The following is a 13,866-nucleotide window of genomic DNA, read 5'->3' as shown; positions in this document are numbered from 1 at the left end:
TTTTGAGAGAAAACAAACTTCCTTCACAGGAATACATCATTTTTCCTCAAGTTTATCTGATGGCTCCCTCTAGAACATAAATACTGACCTACTTCACAAATTGCAGTTCTTGGATTTGGTCACATTTAGTCCCAGAAGTGTTTTTGTTGCACTTGCTCCTCATCAGACTCAGTGCCTTTTCAAAGCTTGCTTTCTTTGATTGTCTAGATAAGTGCTTTTTTGGATGACTGTAGGAATATGGAGTTTTCAAGTTGTCTTATTTGCATTTCAAAATTATCTCCTGTAATCAGTCAATGCATCTGCCCCAGTGTGCCCAAACAAAGCAAGAGATGTAAGCTTGAGACAAACAGGGAAAATACCGTGAGCTGAGCCAGGAAAGATCTGAAGCTTCGCTCTGCCAGTCAGAGTGGTAACAACCAGTTTAAAAAGACAGTGGGTAGATGCTGACCAGCATTAGTTCTACTAAGTAGGATCTCGTGTCATGAGATGGGGTGCTTTATTTTTGCAGGGAGGGTGAGAGAGCAACACAAGAGGAACTTATGGATTAAATTGCGTTATAGCTGCCCTCCTCCACTGGAGTCAATTACCATGAGGTTGTTAGAATAACTCCATGTTCACTATCCACTCACCAAGTTAAATACTGGTTAATGAAAACTACTACTGCTCCAACTGTCATGTCTTTTATAGAAAGGCTCTGTCATTATAAAAATACAATCAGTGACTGGACTGACAATTGAAATGGCTGGGACTGTCCTCCACCAAATAAATTTACGTTGAAGTTTGCAGCACTGACTTAAGTCAAGCTACACTGAAGTCTATAGCAGAACTCCCTTCTTTGAGCCCAGGCAGTGCATGTTCAATATGCCACCTGAGTTGTGTTTATTGGCAAGCGGTGTCCCTGCTCACATCTTGTTCCTAGGGAATGGAACACAGAGGCTGGTGCATGTGTTGGTGCAAATGCAAACAGTTGGTATTTGCATTTTACTCCAAAATAGCGAGGTATGTGTGGAAATGCCCTGCTATTCAAAGGTAAACAACAAACATTTGTTTATACCTTTAATCAATCACAGGTTGGTTTTGTTCAGGGTTTTTTTAAACAGTGAATAAACATCACCCCAGAAATGTAACTTAAGAGGAAATGCAGTTGAAAGAATTGCCCGATAAACTGACCTCCTAAAATTTTCATCCAAGACAAAAACCAGAAGTTGCAGTTGCCCCACATCACTGCAGTCAGTCCCACTGTCCATGGGCAGTACCCTTCCATCAACACAAGGGGAAATGACTGGCTCCACATGTGGTCTGTGGCGATACATTCCTCTGTGCAAAGTCCAGGAGAGCAAAAACTTCCCAAATACGTGACTTCAGCAAATGAAGAAAAATGCGAAAGCCTTCAGAAGGGGAATAATTAACAACAGAGGTCAGAATCATACGAGCCTCAAAGCTGCCACAAGAAGTATTGGGTTGAGTGTGGACAAGGAAGGGCAGCAAGAGCAGCTGCTGTGCTTGTTCTGCTCCTATAAACCAGGTGCGTGCAGAAGTCCCCAGCATGCACTGCTTAGCAAGGATTTGTGCCACCTTCTCTTTCTGTTCATCTGTCACTGGATGCCATTTTTCTTTTGCCCATAAAGCTTTGTAAGTGGCACTAAATGTATTTACTTTCATGAAGGTACAAGTCATTCTGAATTGCATTAACACAAAGCCTCTCGCCGGCTTACAAGCCACATGCTGCGTTTGCTCTTGTGGAATCAGGCTGAAATAAAGCATCATCAGGACCATTATACCAAAGTGTGTAAGACTCTGGATTTTGTTTCTAATTGCTGCTCCTGTGTTCTAGTTCTTTTTAAATCACAAGCGCTCTTAAACCATAGCATGTTGCTCTTTTACACTGTGACCAAACTTTGATTAAAGCAGTTTTCTGAACTCTGGCTTCATTTTTAAGCTGTGACTAAAATGAAAAACATAGGCCATTCAAATACATCAGTGCAGAACGTGGACTAAAATGTGTTATATATATAGATAGATATATATAGCACACTTTTTTTATTTTTATGAACTATTTAAATACCAGTCATTAAACTTCTTCTGTACTGCAGAGCTGAGAAGCAACTTAACTACTTGATAACGTAAATGTTTTTATTAGCCTTCCAGCTACTGGATTAAGAAATGTAGTTATTATATATGCTTCCAGCTATACTCTTGTTTTGGGTAACTGTATTTAACAGCTGGAACTATAGAAAATGTTAATACCAGACTTGTAGTAAATAAACCTCTGTACAAGCCTTGCTGTTGTTTTCTTTCACTGTAGTGTAAGAAGGAGTTCAGTTTACAACAAAGTTATAAGTGAAGCAATAGTTTGAACGCTGACCCAGCCTCTTCAGGAAGAGTTGTGACAGCCTCACTTGTTTTAGCACTGCTTATCATGGGAAAGCTTATTTCAGGGCCTCTCTGACAGTAAAGTCTTTATTTCCAAGGAGACTGATAATAGGCTGAAAAGAGAAGTTTTTTCCTAAACTGATACTTTATGGGAGGTCTTTGAATAATTAGTAAATGCAATCAGCCAGGAGGGTATCTTTGGGGAAATAAAATTATGTAAAGCAGATATAAGGAGCTCTCCCGCACCCATCTGCAGGACCTTAGCTACCAGTCACTGCAGAGACCTCAAGAACATCTGTGTTATATTTGTGTCTAAGTTGTTTGTCCTACCACACTGGTCTGAGCCATGTGTGAAACAGTGTGACCAGCTGGCTGAGTTCTATAGGCAGTTGGCTTATAAACACAGTTCATGAGAAAATGTGTTACCACTGCTTTGCAGTAAATCTGAAATAAGTAAGACAAAATGAATCCCACCTGAGTGTCTTAGTCTGAGCTGTCTTTACCATTAGTAGAAAGATGTTGGACTGTAGGTGATGTTTCTTAAACTAGATTCAGTAAATCCCTCTGAAAAAGCCTGTTTTCTCTCTCCGCACTTTACAGTGAGAATCCCAGTGAGTAATTCAAATGTCCACAGATCAGGTAAGATGAATCCCATCCTCTGGGTCTGAAAGTAAACAGATGTAGACAAAATACAACCCTCTCATCAGGAGGTGGACTTAACCTCTAAAACCTGTGCCCCACAGTGTTCCTTTCCCCCTCTTAATCCATCCATAATGATATAGCAATTCCCTTTAATCTTTTGCAGAAATGGCAAGCATATACAGCTCAGTGTGTTATTTCTTTTCATGACGACAGTCATACAGCCATTTCCCTGCTGGATCCAGCCCTGTCTGGGTATGTTATGTGTTGAAACCTCCTACTTCATGGTATCTTAACATAAATGGGATAATGTTCAGCCCTGGCTCCATAAAGTAATGTGGAAGGCGTTTGTCAGTGTTCCTAAATTCTTGCTGTTTAAACATGAGTAAGCATATCATTTCTGCATAGCAGCACTGATTTATAGAAACTGAAGGCCGTGAGGAATTCCTCTATTTAAACTAAGCAGAGACTGCAAGAGAGTTTCTGCATTCCCAGTTATAGGTTTGAGCCCAGTCAATCCTCATGCAGTGAATGACGCCACCAACCCGTCAAATACAGCGGTTAAATGTTGTTTAAAACATTTCCCACTTCTTTCCTGAAGTCTTTCACAAAGGCTACTGAAAGAACACTCCTCTGCATTTCTCTGTGCTGAATGTTTTAAATTATTCTGGGTAACTTTACGAAGTCTTGGGTTTTATTTTAATGCCTCCCAATTTTTCTTCCAATTCAAAGAACACAACCTGAGTGCGTCTTGAGACAGCAGGTGCATATTCACAGTAGGAGAGACTCGGCAGCAGAAAAAAATGACACAGGAACCGCTCTCCCCCATTATGAGAACACCTGAACCCAATTCATTTTTAACAGGCCTATGGCATCCTACTTCCCCTCAACAGCAGGGGTGTACTACAGCAGGTGTGTTACTGTGTAATTAGAAGCTTTATCGTTACACTGTGTCAGGAGTGACACTAAGTTCCTGGTGAACTGGATCTAAAATTCTGGGAGAACTCTTCCAGCACTGCCATTAGCTTCTCCTCATCCTCCAGTGGACTGTGGGTGCTTGCCAGGGGTAAGTGTGTAGCAACTGGCTGCCTGTCTGTAAGGAGAAAAAAAAAAAATCCAGATGGGTACATTTAACTTTCTCTTCTAGCAGAAAGGATATTTTTCTGCTAGACTCTGTACTTCTCAAACATACCTCACGGTTTTGAAGCCAGGAAACATACCTTCTAGGAACCTGAAATTAAACTAATTCAATTTGTATGCTGGAACTATTTTTCTTTAACACAATGTGACAGACAGTGGAGCAAGATCCCATTTGCAGCTAGGAACAGTACAAGAAAAAGGTGGCTATATAGTAGGTTTGCACCTGTTCCCTGTCACTAGTGCAACACCTGTAGGCAAAGAGCAATAGCTGGAGACTTATTGCAGGCAGAGGATACTTTTGCAGCATGAGACGGGGGTTTCCTTGCCTCCTGGTTAATGTTTCTAATGCTACTCAAATCTCCAGCTGGGACTTAGTAGTTAGGATTATTTTCAATTTTAAAATGCTTACTTTCATCCTTAGAAATAATAGTTAAATTCTAAATGCCCAGAAACTTGAGCTGATTGATCAGTTGCCATAAGTAACACGTATCCAAGATGTCTGACCAAATTTGCTCAGTTTGATGTTTTACTTAGTTTTCCAAGTCTCATACTCCTCACTCCCTCTGTGTAAATATAGCTGTATCACCACCCATTCTAAGGGACTTTTCACTCCAAAAACATGGTATCTAGAGCCCAGGAACCTTATGACAATGCCATCAGGTCTCTATGGAACAACAGTCAGAGCACTAGTGAAGCACCGTTAGTCTATTTAGCAAGTCCAACTTCCAAAGCAGCCAGCTGAGATGAATTGAACAAGCTGTTGCAACCCTGTGCTGCAGATTTCTCTGCAAACCTATCAGGCTGCCATCAGGCTTCCCAGGAGAGCAGAGACATTTGCTCTCTTAAGAGCAAATGTTGTAACTGGCTGCACACACCACATAACTTCTCATGGAAAACTGAGGAGAGAGAAACATGCAGAGGAACATTCCCTTCTCCACTGAATATGAACTGCTTCCTACCTAACCACAGCACTTCAAGTAGACTGTGCTAAAGTTTGGGAACTATGTGCGAAAGCCAAGTTCAGCATCACAGAGAGGATGCTTCTAGTCTTTGGAAAGCAAGTCTCTGTCAAACATTTTTTATTTATTTTGGCACATGTAGATAATTCTGGTAGTACTAGTCATGTTCTCACTTCCTTTTATTTTTTCCTCAGGGAAAAAAAAATGCTGGCTTTAGTTTGGTCTCAGAGGGAACAGAATAAAAGAGAACGGAGAAAATGGAGGGAAGCTGTGACTGAGTTGGAAAATGGCTGCCTAGGACCAGAAGCACGGCGTCTGTGGTAAAGTGCTCCTGCACACCAAACCCTTTACTGAAAGTGCCTGAAAAGTGCCCATAAGAAGCTGTGGCTTCCAAAGGGCAGCAGCAGAGAGAAATAAATTACTTCACTATTTGATAGGCATGGGACACAGACACAGGACCTCTCTTGCAGCCTTAAGAGCAGTCATGTCAGGACAACAGCTCTCAAAAGTCAATAGCTATAGCTAAAGAGCCAAGGTGTGTTCCCTAAAGCTGGGAGTAGAAAAAGGCCAAAGGCAGAGCCTGGTGGAATTATGATCTAGAGAAACAACAACTGAGCAGAAGCATCAGAAGAAGGTGATCAGAGAAAGAAAAAGGCAAAGCCTAGTTCTACAAAGAAGGCTGACCAGCTGGGATGTGTGGTTTTCACATGCACCACATGCTGACATGAAAAAGATATGGTTAAATTTCTGTCAGCCAACCCTGTGTGAGTGTCTGTGGGACAGAAGGGACAATGTCAACCCAACTCTGGAAGTCTGAGCTTCCTGCATGCTTCATATAGAAATTTGGTGAATCAGGATTTGAGTGCCACATCCAACAAAAGTACTGAGCTTCTGTAAGCAATTACCCTGACCTTTTTCTTTCTGGACTGATCTGCTTCACCGCTGAGGCATCCATACTTCCAGCTGCTCCTACAAAGATGCCTGTCATTTGCCTGAGAGAAAAGAAAGGCTCTACCACACTTTTCCACTCCCTATGCTCACAGTGCCAAAAATGCCACCGTGCTCAAGTCTCTGCCCAGCATTAGAGAAAGGGGGAGCCGTCAGTTTTAGCTAGCATGGAATGGTAGGAAGAACAGGTCAAAGCAAAGCCATCTCCCAGTGCTCTTTGAGAAGGATGCTCATTTCCTAGCATTACAAAAGATGTTGTTTGACTGCTGTGATTCACATTCCCTTGGCACAGTCCTACATACAGCTATTTTGATTTAAAAAATCCCCAACTCTCCCTAAAGAAATGCTTTGAAGTCCCTATCAGCTACTTTGGAGGACAAAAGCAGAATCATAACACAACATTCACCTGAACCTTTGGTCTTGTAAGGATTTCGAGAAATGCTTTATCCTTCGATCAAGTTGCCTGGTCCAGCCTTCATCCTCTTCCAGGTCAGACAGGGATCCTACAGTTCAGGCAGCTGAGGGATCTCCACTGCTATTCAATGTAAGACACTGCCTCCTTACCTTGGAAGAACAAGCCGCTCGGTAACTTGATTGCCTCAGCTGATACTGCCAACCATACCACAGTGTCAGCTCCCTGGGCCTCTGTGCGCAGGGAGTTCTTCATCCTCTCGTAGAAGTCTGGCATTGACGACCTCACGGCTAGAAAGAATAACAATGGAATGGTGGTCTGCCATGCAAGGCTTCTTCGATTTAAAAAGAAAAAAAAAAAAAAAAAACAGCTTAAAATTGCCATTCTGAGCGTAGGTAGAAGAGAAGGCACCTTGCAGTTTTTGGAAGAAAATGAGTATTTCCCCATAGCAGGGAGTATGATGGCTTGCGGGAGAACAGCGCTAAGCTGCCACATGATCCATCAGTTGTTTGTTTGGGCCAAATGACAGGGACAAAACTAGTAGGAGCTGAGAACAGGATCAGTGAGAGGTTCCTGTGCCAACTCCATTCTAAACTGTAAAGACTACAAACACTGGCAAAACAGAAATTCCAAAAAATGAGTATTCTGATGGGATTTTTAGCTCTTATTTTCTCATCAGTTTTAGGAAACCAGTTGCAGCATTGCATTAAAAAACTGTATGGTGAACACTACCTAGACCAACTGCATAATTCCTGTCTAAACTCTGGTTTCATTTCATTGTGTCCAACAATCTTGCAGGTGTTTATTTTTGGGGGTTGGAGAGTTTTTTAACTTTAAGGTGGGATAACTTCATGGTTCATTAGGTTTGAAATTCCCAAAGGCAGTGCAAAAATAAATGTATTTTAAAGAAAAACAAATACCAGGATATTTAGTTGGAACAGGTAATTTTCAAGCATAAAGTAGACAGGGTAAATGCTTTCGTCATCAAAAGCAAATTTGGGAAACTGCATCCCTATAGAAGACCTAGAGATGGGACTGCTATTCTGCATCCCAAGCTTGGGCGCTGGGGGTGGTAACATACTGGGGAATGCAACATTCATACTGGATAACTGATGCTGGCCTACCTGCTGAGGCACAGTCACTGAAGAACAGCTGCAGCTCAGACAAAGAGCTGTCTGGACAAACTGCTTCTTGACAGCAGTAAATGTTTAGAGGAAGAGTAGAGGAACAGGGCTTTCACAGGGGTGCATTCTCCATTTTCCTACATCCCCTCATGAATTCCCAATGTCTGCATGTTGGTACTTAGAGAGTGCATTTAACATCTGTGCATTTAACAGTTCCACTACAAATGTAACTTAAAGGTTACCTTAAAGAACTATGGCTCTGCTGTGCATTTGTGCAGGGCTGGAAACATTCACTGCCCATTATTATTCTCTGGATGTACAGAGATAGCAGACACTGTGCAGAATAGAGCTTCCAAGGGGATACAAAACTACCGCTAGCACCAGTTTGGAGAGAAGAATTACTGCACCTGTTGGAAAAATCTACCAGGAAGTTTCACGTCTCTTGCTTTTAGACTAATCCTGAAAAGAAAAAAAATATAGTCAGAATGTGAAGCAGATGTTACCTGGAGTGTCTGCCCAGCCGGGGTGCATTACGGAGAAATGGATGTTTCTGTGAGCTTTTGCCCACCGTTCCGTCAAGACAACTTGCTGTCTCTAGGATAGAGCAACAAGAGCCAGACTAGCATTGAGTTCAACAGCCTGTCCACCTAAGTGGTTCCCAGGGAAATAAACTACATCAAATGTGCTGTAAATACCAGAGCATTTATGTATACAAGAAATACACCCTTGCTCATCCTGACTAGATTTACTGGCTAATTTCATCAGAGACCACCACAGCCGTTGCCATCCATATCCTGGCCACAGGCTTATTTATAAAGCAGTAGCACTGCTTTTTATGACCACATCTACTTGCTGCAGACTGTAGGCAAGAACTAAGCAGGCAGACAGGGTTCATCAGCTAAAGACAGTTTTCCCCCTTGAGACTTTTATCACATCAAATGAAAATTCAGCCATGCTCTTCATGCAAGATGTATGCACTCACAAGGGTATGCCAGCACACTCCTGAAGATTATTGCCCATGTGCCTCTGTATGGGTTGGATGCAATGGGAAAGCAACAGGCTTTTTGCAAAGCTGATGGTCTGCGCTGCTTAGCAAACACGTGCTGGGCTTTGCTTTCAATACCATGGACTGTACCTTGTTCTGTGCATACACCATAGTTCCATCAAATGTCCCATTTTCCGACTGCAAGTCAGATATGTTTAATTTTTGAACTAGCATGCCCCCAGAAGAGACAGTTATCTGTAATGAAATGAATGAAAAGCAAATGAATGAAAAGCAAAACCAGGCACTCCCCACAATTGCATTCATGCATGAAATGTGGTCTTCAGGCCATATTTGGAAGTCCATAGGGAGCAGGATTCCTCTGCACACTCTTTGCACTATGCTTGTGCTCATGTGTGGAGCATACCTGAAGATGAGGTGGAAGAAATACAATTTTTTTTAGGAAGTGATTTTCATTCAAAGTGGTGTTGATTCATTTGGGGGATTCTGTGCTTCTTCCTTTTGAAAAGTAATGGGGAGAAAGAAAGTAGCAGAACAGCACTATTTGTATTTTATTTCTTTAGCATTTACAGAAGCTAACTAGAAAACAAGAGGCCATACAAAACTTGGGAAATATAATTTTAAAATATGCACTTGCTGTCTTATTTTACACTAAGATCTGTAAAGTTCTTTTAAGCCTATACTCCTGTTGTAGGTATTTTGCACCCTGCTGCAGGAGGTAACTTGCCTTGAGGAAAGTAAAAGGGTAAGTTTCTAAATGAAGTGTTTTATTCTGATTTCCAATGGAGGGTTGAGAGCAGCAAGCAGGAGCTTTGCCTTGGAGAAGGAGGTGGTTGTTAGCAAAATCCGAGCAGATTCTGAGATGCTTACAGCGTTATAACTAATTCTGCATTCCTAGTACAAAGAATTGCTGTCACAAACCAGAAGATAAGCACTATAAAACACCCTGTTTAAACAGTATTACAGACTCACCACTCTGGCATCAGCTTCTTTTCCCAGGAGGGGCAGTAGGGCAGTTGTCAGGATGTATGTACCTAAAAGACAGATAGGCACAAACATTAACTTTTCTTTTTAAAAATGCTTTCTTCTCCCCCCACCTTCTATAACAACCCAAAACCCAAAGTCTCTGAAACCTGATCTGAATTTGACAATGATTTTTTTTTTTTACTGCTTTACCTGCAATGTGCCAACTCAACTTGTAGAGGTTCACGTTGCCGTTTACTTAGCAAAAAGCATATCCATTATTTTGTAGACTTGTATGTTTATTGTACCTATAGACCAAACTGTTCACTACATTCAGTCATGAATCTGAAGGCAAAATGGTTCAGATATGGAATTCCTTGGATGGGGGGAGGTGATGCCAGTGAAGAAACAGGGAATGCATTTCCCTCCCACCAAGTGTGGCAGATATACACAGATCTCGGCCAGGTAACAAATGAGAGAAGAAAATTGTGCTTCACACTTGCATTTCTTAGGGCTCTGCATATGCACTTAAGATTCGTCCATTTTTGCTCTCTCACCATGAAATCACTCAGAGTACACTGACACTTGATTTGTGTTGCACACAAAAACCACCTCTTAAATCCCCAGCATGACCATTATAGAAGATAAGGAATCCTTGGGGGGAAAAATATTAATGCTGCTTGCCCAAGGTTAAGCTAAGATTACTTGGGGAAACTTAACTGTGTCCTTGCCTGCTTTAATCATGTTTGTTTAGCATAGAGTTGTACACACCACACAAATATATTCCATTACAGCTGTTACCATGACCGGCAAAGTTTGTTATTCCCAGCAGTGTACAACTGTTAGCATATTTGACTCAGACACATAGACACACCTAGTGATGTTTCATCCACTCGAGTGCAACGCAAAGATTTTGCTTGGTTTTATCTCTTCGGAGATTTTTTTCCCATTTAAAATATATTTTAAAAAATTCTGTTTAATTAAAAGTTAACCAAGCCCCATTTAGTCTAGCATTTCTGCATCTACTTCCCTCTCATGCCTTTACAAATGGCTCTAGTTCAATAATTCTATGTCAGAGATAAATGCATTTTTTTCCATGAGCGACTGAGGCCATGTTTTTCATTAGGCCTAAAGACTTGAGCATGTCTTTATAACTTCTCTTCCTCACAGACAATGAGATCACCCAAATAAAATACAGGAAAAAAACAAAAGAAAAAAAAAGAAAAAAAGAAAAACTACCAAAATCAAGCATGTCACATGCTTGGTGAACAAACTGTTCAGTTCCCCTGTCAGTTACAGCAGTCTTCATTTTCTCTACATAATCAGAGGCACGTCCATAGGCACATAATATATTTAAAACCCTGGCAAATCAAACAAAGCAAATACGCAGCAGATGAGTAAACGCAGCCTGTCTTCAGCAGAAAATGCAAGCAAAGGCAGTTGCCAGTGAATAACGAGAGCCTGAACGTCTCCCCTGGTGGTGGCGGGGAGACTGAGCGATGACATCATTAGGACAAGAATTACCAGTGACTGTCACGGGAGACTGCCGTGCCGCCGCGATGGAAAAAAAAAAAAAGAAAAAAATCACTTCAGTACAAGTTGAGAGCCTGAATTACATGTTGTTTTGCTATGGATTCTTCAAAATGCAAAGTAACATTATGTCTTGGTTAAATAAGCTGCATCTCCTAAAGGCAGAGCTGCAATGCACCAGCTATGTATGACGATGCTCGATTTTACTGTCCTGCAGATTACTTTACACTTTTAAGGGGCTTCATGTTGATTTGTTAATTCCAAAAAGCTGCAAAGATGAATGCATTAACGTTGCCTCATTAACAACTGAGTTTTGTTTTGCTTTGTTTTCCAGCTGGAGGAGAGAAATGCTTCATGCCAGAAATCCTGCTTAGAGCAACTAGAGCTTGTCAGAAGTTTATGTGCTTATTTAAAACCACAAACTAACTGCAATGCCAGAGTCCCCTCTCTTCCTCAAGTTTATTAAGAATTTGGTAAATCCCACAAGGCCAGAGCATTCTATCTTTTTGCCCCACAAAACCACTTGCTCATTTGCTTTGAGACAGAGCACAAACAGAATAGTTTTGATCCCAGCTTCCTATGCTAAGCAACAGCATCTCAAAACACCCACAGATGTGATGCATCAGGCATTAAGGCTGAAGCATCTAATCTCACCCACTACTAAATATTTCACCAACTACTGTCCCCGTTTTAAGGGTTTGAACACAAACTCCTTACTGCTTTAACAAATATACTTGGATGTTATACATTCTTATTTGCCTAGGCTGCTCTGTTAGGCAAAACAGGCTGCACATGAAATTAGAACAGTAATAGCAGAATAGATACACCTTATAATAAGGTTTATTGTGGGTTGGAATATATCATGATCACTTGAAACTTCCACATTTTTATTCAGGCAGATAGGAAGGACACTCAGTAGAGCCAGTGCAGAGCCTGTGCAGTGCACAGCAATGTACCTCACAGCAGGTATTTTGTCAAGCACAGCTATGCATGCAGCAACACAGAAATTAATTTCTAAGTACAAGGGGAAGCTGCAAATGAATGCATTGCCTGCCACAGTCCTTATAAAAACATGGATTGTATTAACACTATAGGAAAAAAAAAAGAGGAAATTTTTCTGATTAAAAAAAACCCCAAACAAACAACTTTGCAAGCAAAACCAAGACTGATTTGGTAGAAGAAACTAATATTCACCTCTGCCCCTACTTAAGGAAATCAAGGTAATATCCAAATTGTATATCATTTTGCCAATAGTTGATTATTAATACCAGTGTACTAGATATCAGCCTTTCCAAAATGAACACTTGAGCATTCTAGTACCTTTCCTTGATATAAAAATAATTTTTGTCTCCCATGGAGCTTAGTTAAAAAAGGTAAAGCATATGAAATGTAACTAATGCTTAACTATCACTGTGTTCAAACTGTACAGATTTTTTGAGGTTTCTTTTTTATTTAATAGTTTAACACAAAAGTACGTGAAAGGAAAGGTGGCGATCAGTGGAGATGTGCCTTGCACTAAAAGCATTGAGCATTGGGTATCTTGGTGATCCTGTTCCTTCCCTGAGAGGACCTTCATGGTTCTGTCAGAAACAAAAGAATACCTTTTTTTCCCCAGAAAAAAAGGACAGCCAGTACTCCTGGGGGATTCTGGAGAAAGCACGTCCCCATCTTGAGCACATACTCTGTGAATGGAGATGCTCAACCTTGAGGCCACCACATTTCCCAGTGCCTGTTCCGCAGCAGTTGTATCCATGACAGAGGAGGAATTGAGAGCCCTCTGGGATACATAGCAACTGAGAGCAGAATGTTTCTGTCTGAACAGTTCTCCCGGACTACGGCTCATTTCTTGCACAGGTGGTGCCTGTGCAAAAGAGCAGGCTACTTTGAATTACAGCAGAAAATCGAGCAGCAGCCTCTTGCTCACACACATCTCCAGCCCAGCAGCAGGCAGGGAGCTATGAGTGCACCCACAGGCAGTGCTGGACATATGGCTGCAATACCTGCATCTAGGACTGTGTGACATCATCATTTCCTGTCATTGGAAGGTATAATGTCTACATGGCCCAAAAGATTGTCTCTCACTCACTAGTGTAACAGGGGAAGGGGCAGGGGCGGGGGAGAAAATCAGGGAAATGGTATATAGCATTTCCCCTTGAAAAGAAGTATTTTCTGTGACACAAAGGAGTCCAACAAGATGAATTTAGGAGTTTGCTCAGAAGCAGCAGGAATGCAGAAGGTGAGTCCAGTCTATTACACTCACATACAGGATTTTGTCTTGCCCTCAATGAACTCTGCCAAGGTGAAGAGCTCACTAGCAAAACCTACTGGACAAGGTTCTGTATAATGAAGTTTGACACAGTACCTGCTTGCCCTGTTCTCTCCAGTTAAAAAAGCTCCTGGGATTGATGTACAACTTCTTTTAAAAGATAAACAGCCTCTGCAACATCAGCTTTGCTTTGGAAAAATTACTGTCAACTCTGTGTCCTGAAGCTTAACCCACATAATAGGAAATCATGTATAATATAGTGTAATTAAAACTTTCCTATAGAGCAACTCCACCATTACACATCATTAAACCAACTGTATCATATGGTAAAGTAGACAGCGTGGGTTGCCAATCTATGCATTACACATAGTCATTCCACATAAAAGTATTGAGCATGGCATTTTATGGGAACACATTTTGTTCATACACACTCCCTCACAACTGCTGATCACATTCATGTTTATTTAAGTTTCATATTTACTTGCTAAATAAAAAAAAACAAAACAAAA

The 13,866-nt window shown here is 41.2% G+C and overlaps 1 protein-coding gene across 8 annotated transcripts in view; it reads right to left on the bottom strand.

Moving 5' to 3' along the window:
- The window catches only part of DHRS12 (dehydrogenase/reductase 12), a 38,459-nt gene that overhangs the window by 5,813 nt on the left and 18,780 nt on the right, over positions 1-13,866 (bottom strand). For 5 of the 8 annotated variants that reach the window (XM_032679092.1, XM_032679091.1, XM_032679099.1 and 2 more), the window contains 5 exons: positions 9,571-9,632; positions 8,731-8,835; positions 8,099-8,189; positions 6,624-6,761; positions 3,064-4,105 (listed from right to left, as the gene is read on the bottom strand). In XM_032679092.1, coding sequence (XP_032534983.1) covers positions 3,978-4,105; positions 6,624-6,761; positions 8,099-8,189; positions 8,731-8,835; positions 9,571-9,632 — 524 coding nt within the window. In that variant the 3' untranslated portion in view covers positions 3,064-3,977. The other 3 variants (XM_032679093.1, XM_032679094.1, XM_032679098.1) reach the window with 3 other exon arrangements.

Source organism: Chiroxiphia lanceolata, chromosome 2 (assembly GCF_009829145.1).
Source record: "Chiroxiphia lanceolata isolate bChiLan1 chromosome 2, bChiLan1.pri, whole genome shotgun sequence".
Taxonomy (NCBI): domain Eukaryota; kingdom Metazoa; phylum Chordata; class Aves; order Passeriformes; family Pipridae; genus Chiroxiphia; species Chiroxiphia lanceolata.
The sequence above is the reverse complement of the archived record's forward strand: the minus strand, read 5'-3'. Positions and strand labels throughout refer to the sequence as shown.